Source organism: Cornus florida, unplaced genomic scaffold (genome assembly GCF_030987335.1).
Source record: "Cornus florida cultivar Cherokee Brave unplaced genomic scaffold, ASM3098733v1 CherokeeBrave_3.0.0_Hap2_Chr10, whole genome shotgun sequence".
NCBI lineage: Eukaryota > Viridiplantae > Streptophyta > Magnoliopsida > Cornales > Cornaceae > Cornus > Cornus florida.
The window spans coordinates 114222723-114244490 of NW_026775580.1; the positions used below are offsets into that span (position 1 = coordinate 114222723).

The 21768-nt window shown below is 36.1% G+C and overlaps 2 protein-coding genes across 2 annotated transcripts; one reads left to right on the forward strand and one right to left on the reverse strand.

The window, feature by feature from the left end:
• Positions 1 to 2713: 2713 nt before the first annotated feature.
• LOC132277341 (calmodulin-binding receptor-like cytoplasmic kinase 3) lies at positions 2714 to 9879 on the forward strand. Its single transcript, XM_059779188.1, has 8 exons — positions 2714 to 2945; positions 3342 to 4144; positions 4309 to 4554; positions 4887 to 5149; positions 6103 to 6268; positions 6357 to 6446; positions 8912 to 9210; positions 9448 to 9879. The coding sequence occupies exons 2-8, from the start codon at positions 3847 to 3849 to the stop codon at positions 9655 to 9657; spliced, it is 1572 nt and encodes a 523-aa protein (XP_059635171.1). The 5' UTR covers positions 2714 to 2945; positions 3342 to 3846; the 3' UTR covers positions 9658 to 9879.
• Positions 9880 to 10294: 415 nt separating this feature from the next.
• Positions 10295 to 20875, reverse strand: LOC132277340 (putative chloride channel-like protein CLC-g). The gene is made up of 7 exons (XM_059779187.1): positions 20604 to 20875; positions 20300 to 20500; positions 20023 to 20200; positions 16853 to 17115; positions 12697 to 12966; positions 11436 to 12588; positions 10295 to 10824 (listed from the first exon to the last, which is right to left on the reverse strand). Exons 1-7 carry the CDS (start codon positions 20750 to 20752, stop codon positions 10690 to 10692), a joined length of 2349 nt encoding a protein of 782 aa, XP_059635170.1. The 5' UTR covers positions 20753 to 20875; the 3' UTR covers positions 10295 to 10689.
• Positions 20876 to 21768: the final 893 nt, after the last annotated feature.

The window sequence follows — 21768 nt, forward strand, 5'->3', positions numbered from 1 at the left end:
TTCTTCCGTTTAGTGTTATATTTTATACTTTGATTTTTCTCTTTGACAAATAAAGGTATATTCTCTCCTTTTGGAGGTCCCCCTCCTGCCTTCAAGAGCGGGCAAATGACCTCCTGGTGACTAGCCAATGAATCTACTGTATTGGTAGTTTTGTTTACAAAATAGGGTTGGATCACCGTGGTAGTTGATGAATTAATCTGGGATGGATGCTAGTAAAGTGTGATGCGATTGACACTAAGGGTAACCTTTTAGAAAGAAGAATATATATATATATATATATTTCCTAAATAGAAAGAAGAATATTAGAGATAAACAGCTCAAATGGATTAAGATTTTTTATTTTTTTCAGGCAAAAATATTAGATTAGAAGATAGAGGTTAAAAAAGGGTTTTCCAAGAACCATGTGAAAGGAGAGAGGTTTGATCGAACAGCTGTAGAAAGAGGGTTAGGTACAAATTCCCATCAGGTTTGATTTGACCCTCCTCAATGAGAGCCTCAACATCTGTAATTAACTGTGCTGACAATCGTTGACCAATAATGACAGACAATGTGTTGTTAATGAAAGATTAGTTACTCTTACCTTCCAATTATTTTGCAAAATTACAATTACCCCTAGTGTTAAATGTCGGTTAATGAAACATGTAAAATTTACTCTTATTTTCTTCTTATTATTATTATTAAATAATTTTAATTGAAAAATATTTATTTGTTAAAATTTCTCCATTGATCTGAGTGCTCAGAACATTGATGTACACGTTACGGGATAAGTATGTGATAATGATTTTTACATTTAGATTGCAACTCACGACTACCATGATTTCGAAGTTATAAATTATTATACTTGAATCTTTTAATTTGATAGTCGTTTTACATTGAAGTTGCTAAGTGAGTAACCAGTTCCAATTTTTTAAAATTGTTGGGTGTGTGAAATGCTTGTCTATACATGTGATGGTCTTGCTATAATCTGTTTACACAATTTTTGGCTCTTGAGAAATGTGGGCGTGCCATAGTCCTTGACCCGAACTCAGGGTATAAGCCGAACCATAATTTCCATGTTGGATTGGTCCTGAAAATTGGTTAGGCGACTCTGAGGAGGCAGGAAAAACACCTCCTATTTGGTTAGCATTATCTTGTTAATAAGGACTTAAATTTTCCTCAAATGGTGATCGATAAAGATGAAACAAGGAGCAAGATGAAATAAAGAATGGTGGCAAATAGAATGAATAAATCTTCTTATTAAAACAAAGTGATATTTCATTAGTAGCTAATAAAAATACAAAGTACAAGCTAAAATATAACAGAAACTAGAGCATGAGAAATAAAAGTGGAAACATTGATAATAAACTAATACGAAAGAGTAAGACAACAATTATGATAAGTTTACATGAAAGCTGATAAACCAAGATGGATTATAAAAATACACCATGAACTATATTGCTAGGAGAACATAAAAATGACCAGTGGCCTAAGGAAAAAATGGCCAGTGGCCTAAGGAGATAAACAAGAGAGGCATAGTTCTCGGTCCCGGGGATCCTCTTGCTCATAGCTTTGGTGTGTACTTATTGTAGATTTCTCTCCAAGCTCAAAGTACCAACCATGTTACTCTTCCTTAATGTTGCCATGTCATCACCTTGTTCATTCTTGACCCTTAGATTAGGAGACTATTAAAGAGTGCTGTCCAAGATTTTGGACTTTCCTTCCATTGTATGCTGACATTAGTCAAACTAAAGTCTCACTTTTCAATTTCACCCAATTTATGTAATGTCATCCTTTGATAGCTATGTAACAAATGGGGATTTCAAAATGACATAAACCAAAATAGAGCGTTCAGTCACTCATTCACTGTTATTGGGTCAAAAATTCCAAAAATAATCTGTATATGAATGTGAGAAATATTTTGGTGTTATCAAAATATACACTGTACAACTATCACTCGCCTCTTCTTTTTCACCAGTGCCACCGCCCATATATTCTCTATCTTCTCCACCATGGACAAAACTTAATCCCTCCAAACTAGAGGGGGGCAATTACAAATTTTAAAAAAATTAATCTTAAGAGCGCCTCCAACCACTCTCCAGTGTCCTTTCAAACTCACAATATAAGTGATTTTATTTTCTAATATACTTCAATGGTGTGTTATACATCCTATAAAAAAATATGAGATTCTCAAAATTTTTCTCATATATAACATGTTGTTATAAGTTGAGAGCTTGAGATGTTAAGTATTTTTTTTGAATTTGTATGACGAAGATATGGGTCGAAAAATCACGTGAAAAAGTAAGAATGATACAATAAGAAAAGTAATGGTCAAAGTGTCGGCAGAATTGTTATAATATAACATTTTGGATGAAATATGCCATTGGAGTAGAATTACTAAAATATACTATCATTTTAGCATTGTAGTTCCTCTTAAAATATAATTGTACTATCAGAAATAATATTTTGTATAGGAAAAAGGTAAGTGTAATTTATAACTTTATTTTATTTCATAAAATTGTACTTTTATTACTCCGTATTTCATAAAATTGTAAGCTTTATTTGTGGTAGATAAATGACAGCAATTAATTAACTAGTTGGAATAAACGTTACGTACCTTCAATCAATATTAAGTCTTTCCAATTTATCAGTCAATGTGAACCGACCATGATCATCATACGTATACACACGTACATAATCGTAGCTGCTAATGTCAACCCACGTGAGAAGGGTAGCGTGGGGTGGCGTGTCTGGTGACATTTCTCCAACGGTCAACAATATCCCTCCATTGGAATGTATGCAATTTTATATACGCAGAGACGGCCAAACGTTACATCAGAGCCCACCATCTTCTACTCAGGCCGGTCTTCTTCCGTTTCTTGCCTTCTTTTGATTCTTCTCTCACAAAACAATCCAACCAAATATGGTCTAAGGTTCTCTCCTCCAACTCTCAGTAGCCTTTATTTCAGGTTTGCTTCTCTCATTACAATCATACTGAACAATTATTATTATTTTCTTTTTCTTTTTTGTGTGTGTTTCAGTCCATTTGGGTTTTAGTTGATATCTCATCTGGGTTTATCTCATTCTCTGGGTTTGGTGAATTTGGTATGAAAGAATTTTGGTTTAGTTTTTGGGTAATACTATGCAATTGGGTTGAAGAAGTTTTCAATATCATCCCTTTGAATACTATAACCCCAATATCATGATTGTCATCCCTTTTAATACTATAACCCCAATATCATGATTATCACCCTTTGAAAAGTGAATACTACTCCTTTGGGTTTTAGCTTTTTTCTTATCTGGGCTTGTGTCATTTCTGGATTTGAGGAATTGGCAATCTAAAAAATTTCAGTATACTTTTGCAGGTCTTTGGCGCTTTGACTTCTTGGGTTTACATTATAGTCCTTGAAACAACTGGGTTTAATGTATTTGTCAGTTCGGTGATCTAGATCTCAAAATTTCAGTCGGATTTGGAAGTGATTTTGGGAAATTGAGGTCACACTTTCAACATTTAGCCCAAAGTTAACAAGGTTTTGACTTTCAGATACTTTTCTATCTGGGTCCATCTCCTATGCCAATCTGATGAACTGGGTTTAAAGACTTTGGTTGTCTTTGGAGGTGATTGCGGCATTTACTATTTAGGGCAGTTTATGATCCAAAACTGATGTATCGGTGGGTTCTGAACTTTCATTCTATTTCCATCTAGGTTTTTCTTCTTTATCAGTTTTGTAAATTTGGCACGTAATACATTTGTTGATATGTGAGGTGCCTGTGGATTGTTCTTTCATGTTTCTACAACTCTTAGTTATTATTGCTTAGTGGTGACTTGATGACTTCAGCTATGCTTCCATTATCTTTGAATTTTGAAAGATGGAAGTTAGGTGCATTAATTTATTGAGAATGGCAGTGATTGTGTTGATTCTGTTGTTGCTCGTCCAATTTCCAAGAATCTCTGCCTTTGGGATGTTAATACAGTCAAAGGGCTGTGATAATGATCCTATTAGCTATTCAGCCTATTCAAGCAACTCTGGTCATGAGTTCTTTTACATTAATGGGAAATTAGTAGACAGATCTCTCTTTTGCGAGTCCCTCAAATTCTATCATGCAAATCATTGCTTCATCACGGAAAACGTCAGAATTCGTTACTGTGGACTGGATCATTCACTAGGTAATCTTTACTACAGAATGTTTCTTTGCGGTTTGTGTTGAATATCCTTCTATGCCAAATTTTCAGGGAAAGAAGTAGTTATTTTATGTCGTTAATCCAAAACATAGGATAGGTTTAATTATGTTGATTAAATGTGACAAAGTACTTTCTACACTGTCTTGCAGATGAATTAACTCTAAAGTCAGGAAGGAAATTTTTGCAGAAGGTGGTTAGAGAAGAATCCACAAAACATGATTCTAATCAGATAAGTCACAGTGAAGACAGAGATGCTCACAAATCTCCGTTAACCACAAAAAAGTTGGCTATTGCATTGCCAGGAATTTTTGTTCTGTGTTGTAGTTTACTTTGCCCTTGCTTTCGTACAAAAAGAAAAGATGAAGCCCATATTCTTGCAAAGGACCCAAGTTCAAGTAAGTCAGAATATCCTTATATTTTGAAGATCTTTTATATTTAGATTCATACATTGTTAATGTTTGTGATATAGAAATTTCTTTAAAATAGAACTAGATTATTACCACACTGGATTACCCTCAGACACATGCACATTTTTGTTTTGCATAAGCTAATCCCAAGATCATTAATTGTTTTCTGCTTATGTTCCCTACCGAGTCTATGGGCAAAAATTCTATGATTTTGAAGTTTCTCTTTATCACATTCGTATGCGCTAGCTTAGTTTTTATTTTATTTTTATTTTTTCTGGTAATTTGGCACAGTGAGTTAATCGATCGTCTTGGTTGTGCAGTGGATTCAATTTCATCTGTTGAAATGAATTCTGTTTCTGAAAAGATTCCAGGCAGTCCATTACGAGTACCACCCAGTCCTTCAAGGTTCTCTATGTCCCCTAAACTTAGTAGACTTGGATCAATTCATCTCAATATGAGTCAGGTTGCTAGAGCCACCCAAAATTTTTCACCATCAATGAAGATAGGTGAAGGAGGATTTGGAACTGTCTACAAGGCCCAGCTACAAGATGGCCAGGTGGTTGCGATAAAACGAGCAAAGAAAGTAAGCTAAAGTTTTTTCTTGTGTCCTAGAATTTACTACTTCAGCTATATCGTTCTCCCTCACGTGATGATAGCAAAAGCCCATATTATATTTCTAGTAGTAGGAATTGTCATATTGCATTTCAGTTCTTTTGGACCATATAACATAAAGTTAAATTGCAGAGATGCATGGTGTTTTGTTTTTTTTATTTTTTATTTTAAATCTAATACTGTGATGTGCTATCATAGTTTAAATTAAAAAAAAAAGAAAAAGAAAATTGTACTAATAATTTGTTTATCTATGTAAGAAACAATGCACTCAAAAATATTAAGAATAGATTTTGGAGGTTAATGTATTTGAAATACTTGTCTTAATTCTTCTTTATTTATTTCATGAGTTTTAGGTTTTTTCTTGTATACTTTTTAAGAATTATTTAACACACGTATGCTATTAGGCATTATCTTGCTTATTTTGTAGATCTTATGGTTCCCGATCTGATCATGGGAACCCTAAATCAGTCCAGCATAGGAACCCAATTTTAACAACCTTGCTTTAGTGTACTTTGACAGTTCAAATTTATCTCTAGTGAATGTGATGAAATGTGCATATTGGGTCAAACCAATGTCATTGAGATCAAATCAATTTTACAAATGTGCTCTTGTACTAAGTAAAATAAAATGAAAAGAGGGTCCAAATAATTATAGAGTAGGTCTCCTATATTTCTCATCGCATATTTAAATGTAGTTCCCTTATCATGTTAATTTTAAAATTATCATGTCAGTTTTACTGTAACTTTACTAATTTTGAATACACAAGCAACTTAATAAAATAATTTCAGTCTTCCTCTCCATATGACTTAATTTTTCGAAGTTCAGGCAAACTGTTTCACATGAAAAACCTCATGTATCCTTCTCGAATGCTTGCCCTCTATGTATCTTACAATGCTCCCATGTAAAACTGAAAACCTTGTGCAGGAATACTTTGAAACTCTAAGAACTGAATTCAGCAGTGAAGTTGAACTTCTGGCCAAAATTGATCATCGAAATCTGGTGAAACTGCTAGGTTATGTTGATAAGGGGAATGAACGCCTCATTATTACGGAGTATGTGCCGAACGGGACTCTCAGAGAACATCTGGATGGTATGATTATTAAATAGTGAGGGATTGACTAATATTCTGATCTGAACGGTAACTTTAACATTCTTAATGTGGCTGCTATTGTTGGCAGGTTTGCAGGGTAAAATCTTGGATTTTAATCAGAGACTTGAAATCTCCATTGATGTTGCTCACGGCCTAACTTATCTCCATCTCTATGCAGGTGACAACACTCTCCATATAGTTAATTTTTTTACTTTTTATAATTAAAGTTGTAATAAATATTGGGTTAAATTCCACATCAAACTCTAGCAATCAATTTTCAGTAGACACAGAAAATTAAAGAAAATGTGAGAAAGTTAGAGAGAGTAGACTTAGATGGTTTGGACACATACATCGGAGACCTAGAGATGCGCCAGTCAAAGAGGAAACTAGTTGTTAATAGAAGGTAAGGGACGGAGAGGGCGATCAAAAATGACACGGGAAGAGGTTATTAAATATGACTTTAAAAAATTAAATATAATAGGTGAAACGACATGTAATAGAAAAGATTGGAGAGAGATAATTCATGTGGCCAACACCCCCCCCCCCCCCCCCCCATTCATATGGGATTATGACAACGATGATGATGAAAGAAAATTAAAGAAAATCAACAGGGAAATTGCGACTGGCTGTATCGGAGTATCAGTTTCAGGCTGTTCAATTCCAAATTTTATACTTTTTGGTCCATCCTCTCAGAAAACAATCACCGAGAATGTGAACAAAGATAAGGCAAGGATGATGTTGATATTGTGAACAAATATGGCTTTCCCTTGCCGGCTGTAAAATTACCTTTTCACGATTTTGGAATGAAGAAAAAATGAAAATAAAAAAAAAGAAAGACCAGTCATTAGAATTTAAAACAGTGTACTGTCTTGACAATATCACAATATAAGACATGACAAATTCCATGTACCATGTAAGTCTGCACCATAAATCATGCTTCAGAAGCAGTTAAAGCTTGAGATTTTGAACCCCCGCTTTTCCCTTTAAAAAAGATAAAAGAAAGAAAAAGAAATGCTACCATTTTGTGTCTCCTAATTAGTAGCTGACTGAAGTAAATCACATCACCAGTCAGCTACTAATTAGGAGCTTGATCTTCTCTGAAAGTTTGTTGTCATCTAAATTTTCTATTATGAGCTTGAAACTGTTTCTTATTCTTTCCTTTGAATTAAAAGCAAATGTACTTTTTATAACATTCCTCACTTTGAATTCCGAATCACTTTACCATTCATCATCATCATCATCATCATCATCCTTGCCTTCTTCCCAAAATTATAATCTCATCAGTAGCTTATGTTTTGTCTTATTTGTGAGTTGCACAATGCAGAATGGTTGTGGAATATAATATGGATAAGCAACCTAGAGGGGGTGAATAGGTTCAACATGCTCTTTTATCCAATTTTTGCTTAAATTAAATTTACCGAAATAAAAGTGAATTAAACAACCACAAAGCAAAAATTCAAGTGCAAGTAAAGTAAAAAATGAGTTTAGAGAGACATTGGGTTTTTGTGCTTGGAAACCCTAGTTGGAAGAAATCCGACCAACTGGGATGAAAACTATAGAGACTTTCGTCATCTCGAGCAAAACGATCCACTATGTTTGAAGCAAAGTACATCTCACTTTGACTCCTACTCACACCCTATCGTTCTACCAAAAATCAATTGTTGACAATCCCTGCCTTTGCGACTCCCCTGTCCAACAGCTCTCGACCTCAGGCTTATTCTTGATCTCTGTAGAAGGATGCTGGTGGATCAAACAACACTCCCCGAATATGCTTTGACCCTCCTTCAAAGTGTGATCGCTCCACCCCTTTTCTACAAATTAGAATTTGTTGAAGATAAAACAAACTTCTGCATCTTAAATCACTCGTGTGTATAGTATGTGTGCTCTCAAAATAATTTTAGCTCTCAAAATAATTCAGAATTTTGTTTGCAAGAGCTGTAGAAAACCCTAAGTGAGAAAATATATATTTATAGACTTTTGAAAACCTAATTGTTCTTGGAAAACAAGTCAATTTCGTGCATGATCATTATGGCAAAAGTCTGTTCAAAAAGAGAAAGCCAAAACAGACCAGGATTCAAAGTTGCCTTTTCGGTCTGCAAAAGTTGTTGAACCGGTTCAGAGTCTCTAAACCAACTCTAAACCGGTTCAAATTGGCTAGATTTGAAATCCTTTAGAAAGCCTTTAAGAGTTGAACCGGTTCCAAGACTCAGAACCAATTCAAATTGGGCAAGATGGTAAAACAACATTTATACTTGGAAAATTTTCCCTAAATGCCTAATTTTGAAACCATGCAAGTGTTCTCACAGACTCACCTTACTAATGCGTTGTTCTCACCATCACGGAGTGTATCGAAGTGTAGACACGAGCAATCTTCAATTCCGCATCGGATCTTGAGTCTTGAAAATCAAACTGAAAATTTACAACTTGATCGGACTTGTTTTGACACCGAAATTTGCCAATTACAAAATAATATCTCACATTATTGCTTAAAAATCACTGCAATTCTATCCAAACTCTCATCTTTAACCCAGTGCACGAGATTACTTAATTTTATCATGTACAGTGCATTTTATGTATCATTTGCCCATCGTCCATTGTTTCTTGAACCATTTGATGCATATTCTTTTGTTCATTTTGCAACAGAAAAGCAAATTATACACCGAGATGTGAAGTCGTCCAATATTCTTCTTACAGAAAGCATGCGAGCTAAAGTGGCTGATTTTGGGTTTGCTAGGCTTGGTTCAGTGGACTCTGAAAAAACACATATTTCAACCAAAGTGAAAGGGACAGTCGGTTACCTTGACCCGGAGTACATGAGGACCTATCAACTCACCCCCAAGAGCGATGTATACTCATTTGGGATTTTATTAATAGAAATTCTTACAGGCCGCCGTCCTGTAGAATTAAGGAGACCTCCCGATGAGAGGGTGACACTTCGATGGGTAAGCTTCTATCGACTTTGAATTTAATTTATTTTGTTGTTTTTCTGATACAGCTGACTTAGGTTTCCTTAAAGAAAAATGCATGCTTACCACATTGCAGGGACAGCTATAAAGCTCTCGGCCCTCTGTTGTTGTCCTCTCTTTAGTTTTTTTTTTTTTAAGTGATCCTTTCCTTAGTTCCATCTAAACTTTGTGCCAATCTATGTCAGCTCTCTCAAATTATGTGTATTTTTGCAGGCCTTCAACAAGTACAATCAAGGAAATGTTATGGAGATGGTGGACCCTTTAATGCAGGAAGTGGTAGATGAGGAAGTACTTCTGAAAATGTTTGGTTTGGCAATACAGTGTGCAGCGCCCACGCGAACTGATCGTCCAGACATGAAGTCAGTAGGAGAGCAGCTGTGGGGAATCAGGATGGATTACATTAGGAGTGGCAGGAGAGGATAATAAGTGACACTATGTTTTTAAAGGAATTTCATCTTCTTCTTTTCTATATATATATATTTTTTTTTCACTCAGTAAATAACTTGGTCATATCTTCCTTTGTTCCAATCTTCATTCTTAATGAGATGCTTGTTTGTTTGTTTTTTTGTTTTTTTTTGTTTTTTTTTTTTAAACTTCATGTAACATTTTAACAGGAGAGAAGCCATATTTTTACTTTTTTGATGATCTTCGTTTTTAGTTGACAAAAAGATCGTATACTTCGACGGCCAAAAGTGAAGATAGATTCATGGTCACATAGTATGCACGTCGTCGTAAACTCTCTCTCTAGACCCTAAAGTAATCTCGATGTGCCATTCAAAATAAGGCACAACATTTATTATGGTATTTCCATTAATGGGGATGGACAGGGAGCTTTTGCGGATCAAAACTCTCTTTTGTTTAAAAGCTGTGTCTATAATAATGTATGTAACACTTGGTCAAGACACGACAATCAATCAATCGTACAATGCATTATACCATGATAAATACACGATAACTTAAGCCTTCAAAACGGTCATGAATTGAACATCTAGACCATATCTGCAGAACCATATGAACAACACGACAATGACTATGATAATGGCAATGTTGATATTCGGGGTTTTAAAGGGAAAAGAAGATAAAATTTTAACACTCTAAATTGCATAATCTAGAACAATAAAAACTGCGACACAGTTCTCAATCGTGACTACTGTCAATCAATATGACACAGTTTTTATACTTCACAATACTAGTTTATTGATTCCAACAAATGAGAAATAGAAGTTCAACACCGAAACAAGCCAACTTCACTACTTTTCAGTGCTCTCAACGAACAGCTTTCAAGGTAAATACTCCGAATTGAGGTCGTTGATAAATTCAGTAATTCTATAATGATCTTGAGGAAATTGGAAAAGTATAACAAAAATCCTATAATGATCTTGTTACCTTGGCAGCTCAATGGGAACTATTTACAAATTTATTTTCAGAAGCAATTCTAAAGATTAGTTGAGATGCCTAAAATAATTTTCTCCAACTAGGAAACCGGAATCTTAATCTTTTCCACCTGCTCCTCACCAACAGAGGGTGCAAACCCAATATATGTTCTGGCATGAAATCATGCCTTGTTAATATACCCACCACTGGAGATCTCTGCAAGTAAGGAACAATAGCATTAAGGTGCAGTAAGTAAATGAACACGGGGGAAAGGGCGTTCGAAGATAAAAATACTTTAAGTAGGACGTCAATCTAAAAGAGGACATGTGGCTCTTTCAAGGACTAAAAAGTCATAGCAGCTAATGGATGAGATGAAAAGTGTGAGGCAAAATTGAAAATAGGGTTCATTAAATGCAGATAACAATAATGTAAATTTTTTAATTGGATTTTAGATGGCACCAGAAAAAATCAGACTACAGGTATAACTGGGAAAATGGTGTCAAATCAAAAAATATTGTTGGAACTTCATAAAAAAATTCTCGAAAATGAGTAGGAGAGGGAAAACCAATTATGTTACAGTAAGGAAGCAGTGGAAATAATATCCACTTCATGGTTAATGAAGATAATTGGAATGCCATTAAAATATGATGCAAGAAACTTGAGATAAGTGGAAACACGTTGTATAGCAAATTTTTTTTTTTTATCCAAATGCAATGTGATGGCATGCCCAAAAGGTGCCCCAAATCGTCCGTTCTCCAGAAAGAAATTTCCAAACTTCTTTCTCCCCTATCCCAGAACCCACAGAAAAGAAAGAGAAGAGAACTTACATTAGAAATCTTGGGCATGACCAGCAGGTGCCGTAAACCAACTTCTCGGAAAAGTATAAGAGCCTTTGCTAGAGACATTGTCTCCACAACTGTGTAGGGCGACGTGTTGGTAAATGGATGTAAATCTATGAACATCTCCATCTCCTCCTCAGTCAATTCTATATCTTCTATTTTGTCTTCATTGCCCAAACCCTTCTTTGCAAAATCATCTGCAGAGAACTGCTTAAAGGCATCAATGCCTGCAGGACCTGGAGTGACTAAGAAAGCTTTCTTCTTTAGCAATGTGATAAGATGAGCACGCAGGATCAGACCAAACAAAACCGGGGACTCAGAAAGCTGAGGCTCGTCTATCACAGGAAGCAGAGGCTCATCTATCACAGGAAACCCATTATGCCTTGAAGTTTTGAGAACATGCAGTATATTTCTAACTTTCTCGACACCATGAAAGATCTGAAGTGGGCCCGTGACTACGTCACCAACCGTCAGCTGCCTCATGTATGGCTCAGCATGAGTTTCTAGGTAAGGAAAACCCTTCAATTTCATTATAAGATCATAAATATTTCCATTAAACATGTCAGCCACTGTCTTCGAAACAAGAAGAACCAGCATTATTAGGGGTAGCAATAATAGATTATTGGTCAATTCTAGGATAATAACACACAAGGAAACTGTCATCCTCATAGATCCACCAAGAAGTGAAGCGGAACCCAGGACAGCAAAGAGGCCATGGTTAAGGTTTGACTCTGAACCTATTACCATTCCAACAAAACGTCCATAAGACGCACCTGTCACGATAACAGGCACAAAGAGACCTGCGGGAGCCACAATCCCATAACTTAAGATACTGAGAAAAAAACAGGTGGCAAAGAATATGAGCATCGAGGAGTTCTGAAACTCAGAGTCAGTATTCTTGCTGAATAGGTTTCTTATTGCGTCATCATTTGTGTTGAAAATGAGACTGGCAAGATCATTGTAATGATTAGGAGGACATTGAAACTTCTTGTAGTTACCAGACCGGCCAATTGTTGGACAAGCTTCTGATGCATCAAGTGGACAAGGTTGGCAAGATGCAAGCCATGGTAATCCAAATAGAAGACAGGATGTGAAAATGGAGATTGAGCAAGCAAGAAGTATTTTGTAAGCAGTGCCTTTCCTGGAAAAAGGAAATAAAAAAAGAAAAACAAGCTCACTATTATATTCTCCATAGTGTTTTGAAAAGAAAGTTTATGCTATCAAAGGACAAGCTAAAGGGGGAGCTTACTCATTAATTATATTGTAAACTCGGAGAACTTTTTGTAAAAGAAAATTGTATATGCTTCCCAATATGCCTCCTATAACTCCAAGAAGAAGAACAGGAGGCACGTCCCGGAGGTGATATGTAATATTTGCTGAGGTGACATCAAACATTATCAGACCCCCAGTACCAAAGAGCCCACATTTGCCACTCAAACAAACATCAATCAAAGCTCGAAGCACGATTGCAACAACAGCTGCTGTGAAGAAAGCCCTCCATAAAAGGGCACTTCTCCACCTGCAAAACAAAATCTCGATATAAATATTTAAAATAAATAATCTACGACAAGGAGACAATCATTTGGAATTTTTTCATTTAAACAGACACCAATACACATGCGTCAGTCATCAACACCATGCAGTCTATTTGCTACAAAGATGCAAAAAAAACATAACAAGTGGTAAGAGGCATCCATAATGTTGGTTTCAAGAGCACAAACAATCAGTTAGATTAGGGAAAGTTATATAAAACGTAAAATGTTTTACAAGATAATAATAATAATTATCAGTATGGAAAAAAAATAAAAAAATAAAAATAAAAACTGATTTTTCTATATGTTAAATCAGAAATAAGTACTATAGGAATGCAAAAGGTCATTTGTGGTGAAATTTGCAAATTATCATAATAGGATAAAAACAAAGACTACAGAGAAATGCTTTAGGTTTAATGATTAAGTAGGAAGGAAATGTTACGACAAACATAACGAACCCAAGAAACACTCGCGAAACACGACAGAAAATAAACACGCCACACACAAAATTTACAAAGATTTACGTGGTTCAACAAAGCCTACATCGATGGTGAAGATCCGGTGAAAGAATTAACTATACGAAAATCTAGAGATTACAAGTTTCAGCCCCCAAACTCAAAAGCTCTCGCTCTCTCTCTCTCTTTTATGTGGTTTTTAGTGTCTCAATATCCTACTCTAAACCCTAAACACCATTATATATCGGGCTACAAGAGAGTACTAAACAAGATCCACAACCCGCAAGCAAAAAAAGGGGTCATATTTTCCTCAATCAATGGGTCGCGTTTCGACCCAGAACCAAATTCAGGCCACAACATCACAGGAAAGAATATAGACTTAATAAAGAACATGCACATGTGGATGACACCATACCAAGTATTAACCCAAATAAAGTTTCCCTTTATCTACTACAAAAAAATGTACAAGGAATTTGTGTGATGTTGTAATGTTTCAATTAGTTATTATATATATAGATAAGAAATAATGTTAAAAGTAATTTTTTTTTAATAAGCCGTGGGACCCACTCCTATATTAAACCATTACAATGACCAATGGGTCATTACAGACCCATTCTGCCTTTTCTTTCTTCTCTACGGGTTATCTCTCTCTGTGTCATTTCTCTCTCTTTTCTTCCTTCAACCATATAAGCCTCGATCTAGCTATTTTCATTGGGAATTTTTGGATGCGATTTGCGGCAAAACAAAGAGCACGGCAAGATCTTCAAGTGGGTGTAAGCAATTTTAGTTTTGGTGCACTCTAGGGATTTCAAAATTAGGGCACAAAATTTGGGGATTTTCATAATTTTGGAGGTAGGGGTTCTAATTCACATGTTCTTGGGCCTTTTTGTGAATTACTCTACTTAATTGATGATTAGCATGCTTGATTTGTAGAAAATTTCTTGCTTTATTATATATATGTATTGTGCCAAAGTTGTGACTATGTGTTGTTTGATATATATGATAATGAAGCATGCAAATTGTTGATTAATTCAAACTTTTTGTGCCTTAAGTGCTAGTTTGGTGATTAGAAAGCATGAAATATAATTTTAGAAATTTTTATGTTGTAAAGCATGTCTAAGTATTAAATTTTCATGCCTATTTTTATTAATTTGCTAGAATTTGCTATATGGAAGTGTGTTGATTTGTGAAATATGAAAATCTTATGTTGATTTGTGAATAATAAAAATCCTTCATTTGACATGGCATTGAGAAGCATGAGACATTCATGCATATCATTGGGAAATAATGGGAAAATTTGATTTGAAAGAAATGATAGGGATTTTTGGGAAAGAATTTTGAAAAAGATTTTGTGAAAAACCCGGCTGCCTAGGAGTTGCTTAGGGACCGCAGCGTTAGTGAGACCTAGAGGGGACTAGGGAGATCGCCCTAGTGTGGTTGAGTTATCTGGGCCCCAAATGACGCCATGGAGTTGCCATGGGACGGGTTCACTAACGGTTTAAAAATGATGATGGAAATGGTTTTGAAAAATGGAGAGTGACATTGCATGGCATATTCATTTGTGGTATCGGATTAATGATGTGGCATGGAGGTTTTTTTGTTTTTTTCCGACATGGTATGATCCCAATTTCTTTATTCCTATTCATGGTGTGGATTCACGGGGTCTCAAGAGGTGTGCCTTAGGCACTTCCTACTGAGTTTATTGTCAAGCCCCGCTTATGTAGGTTATACCACGTAGGCGACACGTAGACGCTGAAGAGGACGCTGCATGGCAACTGCATGACGAGTGGAGTTTCTAGAGTCTTCCGGAGTTGTCTAGAGTTGTGTGGAAGATTCTAGATATGTGTAGTATATTCTACAGCTCTTCAGAATTGTGTGTAGTAGTATGGAGAGTTCTAGAATATTGTAAATACTTGTAGATCTGTATGGAAGTGTGAAGAAGGTGGGAGAAGATTCTAGAGAATCGATCTCCGCCGTTGGTTAGAATGCGTCCTAGCCGTCCGTTAGGGATGGGGATGCCTATAAATATGAGTACGACTACATTTTGTAGCCAACAAGTCCTAGAGTGAGTCTTGAGAGCCTTGTAGAATTTGAGTGCTAGCCTTATACAAAGCATTCTTTGAAGTAATAGAAGTATTATTTCCTTGCTAACTTAAGTACCTTAGTGTGTGTGAGTGTGCAAGCCAAATGAGGAGAGGGCGAGGGCCACTACAACACTAGTAAGCGCACGAGGGGAGTGTGTTGGCTAAGGTGTGCACGGGAATTAGGCTGACCAAGTACTTGCGAGAGTAGAAGTAACGTCTTGGTGCCGCACGGGAGTAGCTAGAGTGGTGCTGAAACTCCAAGCCCGTGACATTATGCTCACCCCTTAATTTTAACATTTTTCAGAAAACGGGAATGAAGTGGCGGATGTCGTTCCACCACAGACCTAGCATGGATTAGATGATCATTTTGTTGTTTTTGTATCTGGGTCTCACTATTTTTGTAAAACTTAGCATATTGTATTCCGTACTGAGACTTATGGACTCTTGTTATTGTAATTATATTTTTGGGACTGTAATGATGATATTTGGATTAAATAGCATGCAAGTGTTCCAACATAAACTGAACAATGTTGAGATTTAATGAATGGATGAAAGAAATGTATTATTTGCATTGTGTTGGAACAGGTTAGGTAAATTTTGAAGGTCCAAGAGAGGCCCTATGCATTTTTATGCATTTAAGCAAGTTGTTGTAGGACCCTTTTTAGCAGAGGTCATGCCGAATTTTTTTATTTTTTTATTTTTTTATTGGTATTTAGTTTTGGGTCGTTACAGATGTGCTCTTTGCTAGAACAAATGATGTGTGTGTGTGTAGAGAGAGAGAAATAAATTGACAAGGTGCTTAGACGCAAGTTGCATTTTTACATTAGACATTGGCGCAATGCTCAAAGGCATACTAAAAGCTGAAACACATTCTATATATAACTGGCCTGCAGATACACATAGTCACTTCCTATGTCTAGATTTTTGGGAGTCCTTGGTCCAACACCAAATCCCCATGTCCAGGCATCACAGCTACAGCTTTTTTCTTTCTTTTTTTTTTTTTTTTTTCTTTTTTGTATTCTTTTGCAGAAAATGAACAATTAAATCTAACCCTTTCTTATGTACCATAACTGATGTTATGGCTTTCATATCTACGTTCAGTACATTCTCCTGAACAAGAGTACAATTATCTCAAATGGAAAGCATTGAGTGCACAAACTTCCTAACATATTTTACCAACATATGCAAACCTTCATAATAGCAGCGTTAATAAATGAAAAGATCATTCTTCCCTAGCATTATTAATCATCAGGCATGTACAGGAATTTAGAAACACCAACAAATGGAAATAAATAGAGAATGATAGTGCAGATGGATGCATGTGTTAATAATACCAGGATGCCATTTCTTCAAGAGCAAACAACACACCACCAACAGGCGCACGAAAAGCAGCTGCAATTCCAGCAGCTGAACCACATGTCACTAGATCACGTCGGTCTCGATCATTCTTGAAAATACGCAACCATCTCCATGTCAACCCATATTTCTTTGACCCACCCTGACCCAACACTGCTGCAATGCATGCACCAGTATGCACCATGGGTCCTGCCTTTCCAACATGAAGAGATGCTGACACAGCAGAAATGCTACCCACAATCTATAAATAAAGTCAACATCAAGATGAGACCTCCAAATTTTCAAGAAAACAACAGTGTTTGTGTTTCTATAGGCAAAAAATTTAAGAAACTGAAGCTGATACAATAATGAGCAAGTAAGCTAATTATCTAAAGCAATCAATTGATAGATCCATAATAATATTGGTTTGGTAATATCTACAGAAAGATCTAATGACAGTGGAGATAGTATTTCCATGCATCTGATTGAAAACAATTGGAGGCAGAGAAAAGAAAAGAAAACTACATAAATTCAAATAGAAGAACAAATATGCCCAATTCTCCACAATATATGCTACACATTAAAAAACAAAACAAGTATAGGTATGAAAACACCTTCCCCACAGGAATACTTTCCACTATATATGCATAAACATCTGCGGCACAGGAATCCTTGGAAGTAGTGGCTTTCTAAATATGTGCATTCTCAGAAGAACACTACAAATAAGGATAAGGATAGAAAAATGCAATGATACAGAAGGAAAAAGCAACAAGGAATGCTGATATGTCTTTCGGAACCAAGCTTGGGATTATTTTATAAGTAGAAGAATTTTATTAAGAGCACCAAAAAGGGTCGCAACCCGTGTACATGTGACCGATACAAAAAGAAAAAGGAAACATAAGCTATATACTCCTGTAAGGAAGCGAAAAAAAAAAAATTCAACTTTCTACCAAGTCCAATTAGGTCCCACATACTCCCCACATCATTACATAGAGACCCAATTATGAAAAAATTTACCTCTCCTCATTCAATTATCCATAATGATATTATTCACGTGAGCTGCTGACCATACAGAAAAGCTGAAATACCAAACTTTGTAGGACATAACCTCAAATTTCCAAGGGTTTTGAATCTAACAACCCAAATTACAGTATAGCTGGGATTTCTTGGATTAGTGCCCTGAGGGTAGGACTAGTCTAGGGTTGATCCAGCACCACCCGCAGTGTGTCCTAATTTTCAACTACAAGCAAATTACACCATTGTATAATAGGGTTGTTTATTCATGGGAGGAAGTAATTCACAAACCAATAGGAGAGACACTTGAGAGCAAGGAAAGGACTTTTTAAGGCAGTTCCAAATGGAACTCTTATAATGGGAAGTTCATTCTTCTTATTGCAGCATGTGCTAGTTAGGGTTTTCCAGAAATCAGGAAGGCATTCCACAATCCATGTTTCCTACTCAGCAGAACTCGACCATAAAGAGTGTGATGTTGTGGTTTGAATTTTGTTTCCGGGTAGTGTTGTGACCCGACGACCCGTTTTGCATTCGGGTTGTGGACCTATTTAGTACTCTTTTATAGCCCATTAATAAGGGTGTTTAGAGTTTCGAATGGATATGGAGACTGTGAAAATTGCAGAAAAGAGAGTGAAAGCGAGAGCTAGGGTTTGGGGGCTAAAAGTAAAAATTGTAATCTCCAAATTTTCTCATAGTGAAACCTTTCGTTGAATCTTCACCATAGACGTAGGCTTTGCTGAACCATGTAATCTTTGTATTCTTTGTGTGACATGTTTATTTTTTGTCGTGTTTCTTGGGTTCGCTGCGTTTGTTGTAACAAAGTGATTAGTGACATCGCTTGTAAACTTTATATATGCCATGACCTTCCTTACCAAGTCCAGGGACATTATCAGGATGCACCGATCCCCTTGTGACAAACCCCCGACTGAGGCCACTAAACTATATAGCACCCAAGTTTCCCATTAATGATAGCCATGAAGTACAACTCAAACTAAAACATGTGGCAATGATCATTACCTGCACATGCTACAATCTATGACACTAGACTATAACACAAATTTGCTTACTTCTCCGTGGTAAACTAGACCTCGTTGTACTACGGCATACAACAAGCTCTTAACCGCAAAATATTGTCACAGCCCACACCATAGACAACAAATTATGGTAATATCATCGATGAATGGGGAGTATAGCACAGTTCCATTCTTGTCATGACCGCACGGGTCTAGCCATTACCTGACATCCATGGCCATGTCAAGGGCCCACACCATAGACGCGGTGAACACCTCGATAGACCCATGTCCTAATCCCTGAATTATAGCACCACCCACAATTCCAATTATAGCCACAACAACCAAAGGTGCTTTTTTGGTTTCCAAGGATATATTTGGTTCCATGGCCCATGCCATAAACCGCCCACTGGGATGGGCAAATGCAATCTGAGAATTTTGAATAAAGCCTCAATCTTTTACACTCTCCCCCTTGTTAGTTCTTCCTCCAGCAATCTTATCATCTTCCACATACTCTATCAATGACAAAGGCCATGTCTTGACTAGGTTACCAAGGGAATTGGCGCATGGCGCCTCAAGTGCACTCAACTAACTGCTATGTGCTCATGACAATTGACAATTCAAGTGTCATCTCTAGGTAAACCCTAACTAACTGGCATTTGCAAGAACAGTAGAACACTTGTGAATACTGATCATTAAATAAGCAGGAAAAGAAAATAATGGAAAGTATTTTGCCAAATTGACAATCCATGGTCTTGTCTCTCATCCTACCTTCCCAGCAAATCTCCCTTGACCACCACCTCCTAAAGGTTCCATTCATCATATTGTATATTTTCAGAACCTATGTAGGTTTTCAATTCACTCCCATTTTTTTTTATCCAGCTCGTGTTTTTTTGCTTTCACATCACCATTTTCAGCCTCAGCTTGACATTCTCGTAACTGTGATCCTCATACCTTATAAGCCTATTATTATTCATGGGTCCACATCCCCAACAAGTTCCCCATCCCCAGTCGATTCAAAACAGCAGTATCCCATGCCAAGCATTTAAACGCATGATATTATAATTATTCCCAACTGAAAAATGTTTACAAACAAAACAAGACATGCAATTCAGTCCAGCCGCTTAAAGTTCATATATTATTACCTTAACAACCAGTGTTCGCAGAGAAAAGGTACCCGGTGCGTCCACACCATTCAAGTAGGCCTTTACTTCTGGTATGCCTGAACCAGCAGCCTCGGGTGATATAAAAGCCGTAATCATACTTGCAAACAAGGTCAGAACGAAATTGGAGGCTGCAAAAACAATAAATGCCGCCAAATACCTGTACAAATTGAATCAACACATACGTGTCACAAATCCAGCACCAAAACTAACGAAATTCATGGTATGTAAGCTTTAAAATTGAAATTGCTGCACTGACTTGCTTTCCAACATCATATTGGAGGTGACCACAAACTTCATGCCGGCGATGTTCTCGACGGCAAGGTTGTTGCAGAATCCGACGAGGCTCACCGTTGTCCCGATGAGGAAACACAGCATCCATTTCATGAATATGTACTCAAATATATGGATCTTGCCGCGACTCCGCCAATCTTGCGTGAAGAAATCGTTCTCTATAATTCTGCACTTCAAAATAACAAACCAGGTCACAAACAGTCATTAAATTAAGCAAAACACTGCCATTATACATTTAAATATAAATATATAGTGGAGAAATGAGAGACTCGTAATCGAGGCTTTCGATTGGGCAGACGTTGGTGCCGACGATGGCGACCTGAGAGGTGGCGTTGGAGGCTGATCGACGGAGAGGACGAGTCAGGAGAGGGCCGGTTAGAGACTCTTCGTCAACATTGAGGAGGGTGGCCGAGGACATGATTTTAGAGCGAGAAATTTGAGAGAGAGAGAGAGTCAATTGATGAGATTTCAGAGAGTCTGATGACAGATGGTAAGAGAGAGTGCTGGAGGGAGAAGAAGGCGAGCAGTGTCCGTAAAGGAGTGCGACTCTTAAAATGATTGGACTGTTTGGTAAAGATCCGCTGCTAGGACAGTGAAAAAATTACAGTAAATTTTAGTGGTCAAATACAACCGAAATTCAATTCTTACTTTAGTCAACAAAATACTACAAAATGTTGGAATAGAAAAAACAAAACAAGAAAATTAATTGAACTCGGATTTAATTTTATAACCACATCCCATATTAAAAATATAAAAAAAAAAAACATGAAAAATTATAGTTACAATCCTTGAATGTTGGTGGATAAAGAGTGTTCCTCAAAAACAATAATTAGCATTTTGAATTATAAAATTTATATAATATAAAGAAAAAAAACAATAGTATATTTGTATATAAAATTTTCTCATTTATTATGATTTTTTCTCTTAAAATTCACATATTTTAAGTACTCAAACTTTTGACTAAAATAAAAGAAAGAGAATAACACAAGACAAGGCTACAGGCCTTGGTCTAAAAGATTACTCATCATATTAGTAAAAAATATATATAATTAAATCAATACAAACTCCTATATTTTAAAATAAAAAAATTGCTCGTTTATTTTGATTTTTATATCGTTGTAATTTGCATAGTCTATTCATAATTAAAGTTTTTCGTAATTTATTAAGAAAAATAAACAAAAGAAGGTAATATTGCTATTTTCACAATTTGCCGTGTTTATATAAGTCAATCAACAAGTCTTATTTATTTTGTGATTTCATATAGAGTTATACTATCATGAGGCTATGTCATAATTTTTCTCACTAGTTCGTTATTTTTTTTTTATGTGTATAAATATTAAGACGATAATCTAACAATTTGAAATATAATTATATAATTAAAATTTCATATTAAATTTTATTTAGTAAACCACATGAATTAGTCAATATTTTCTG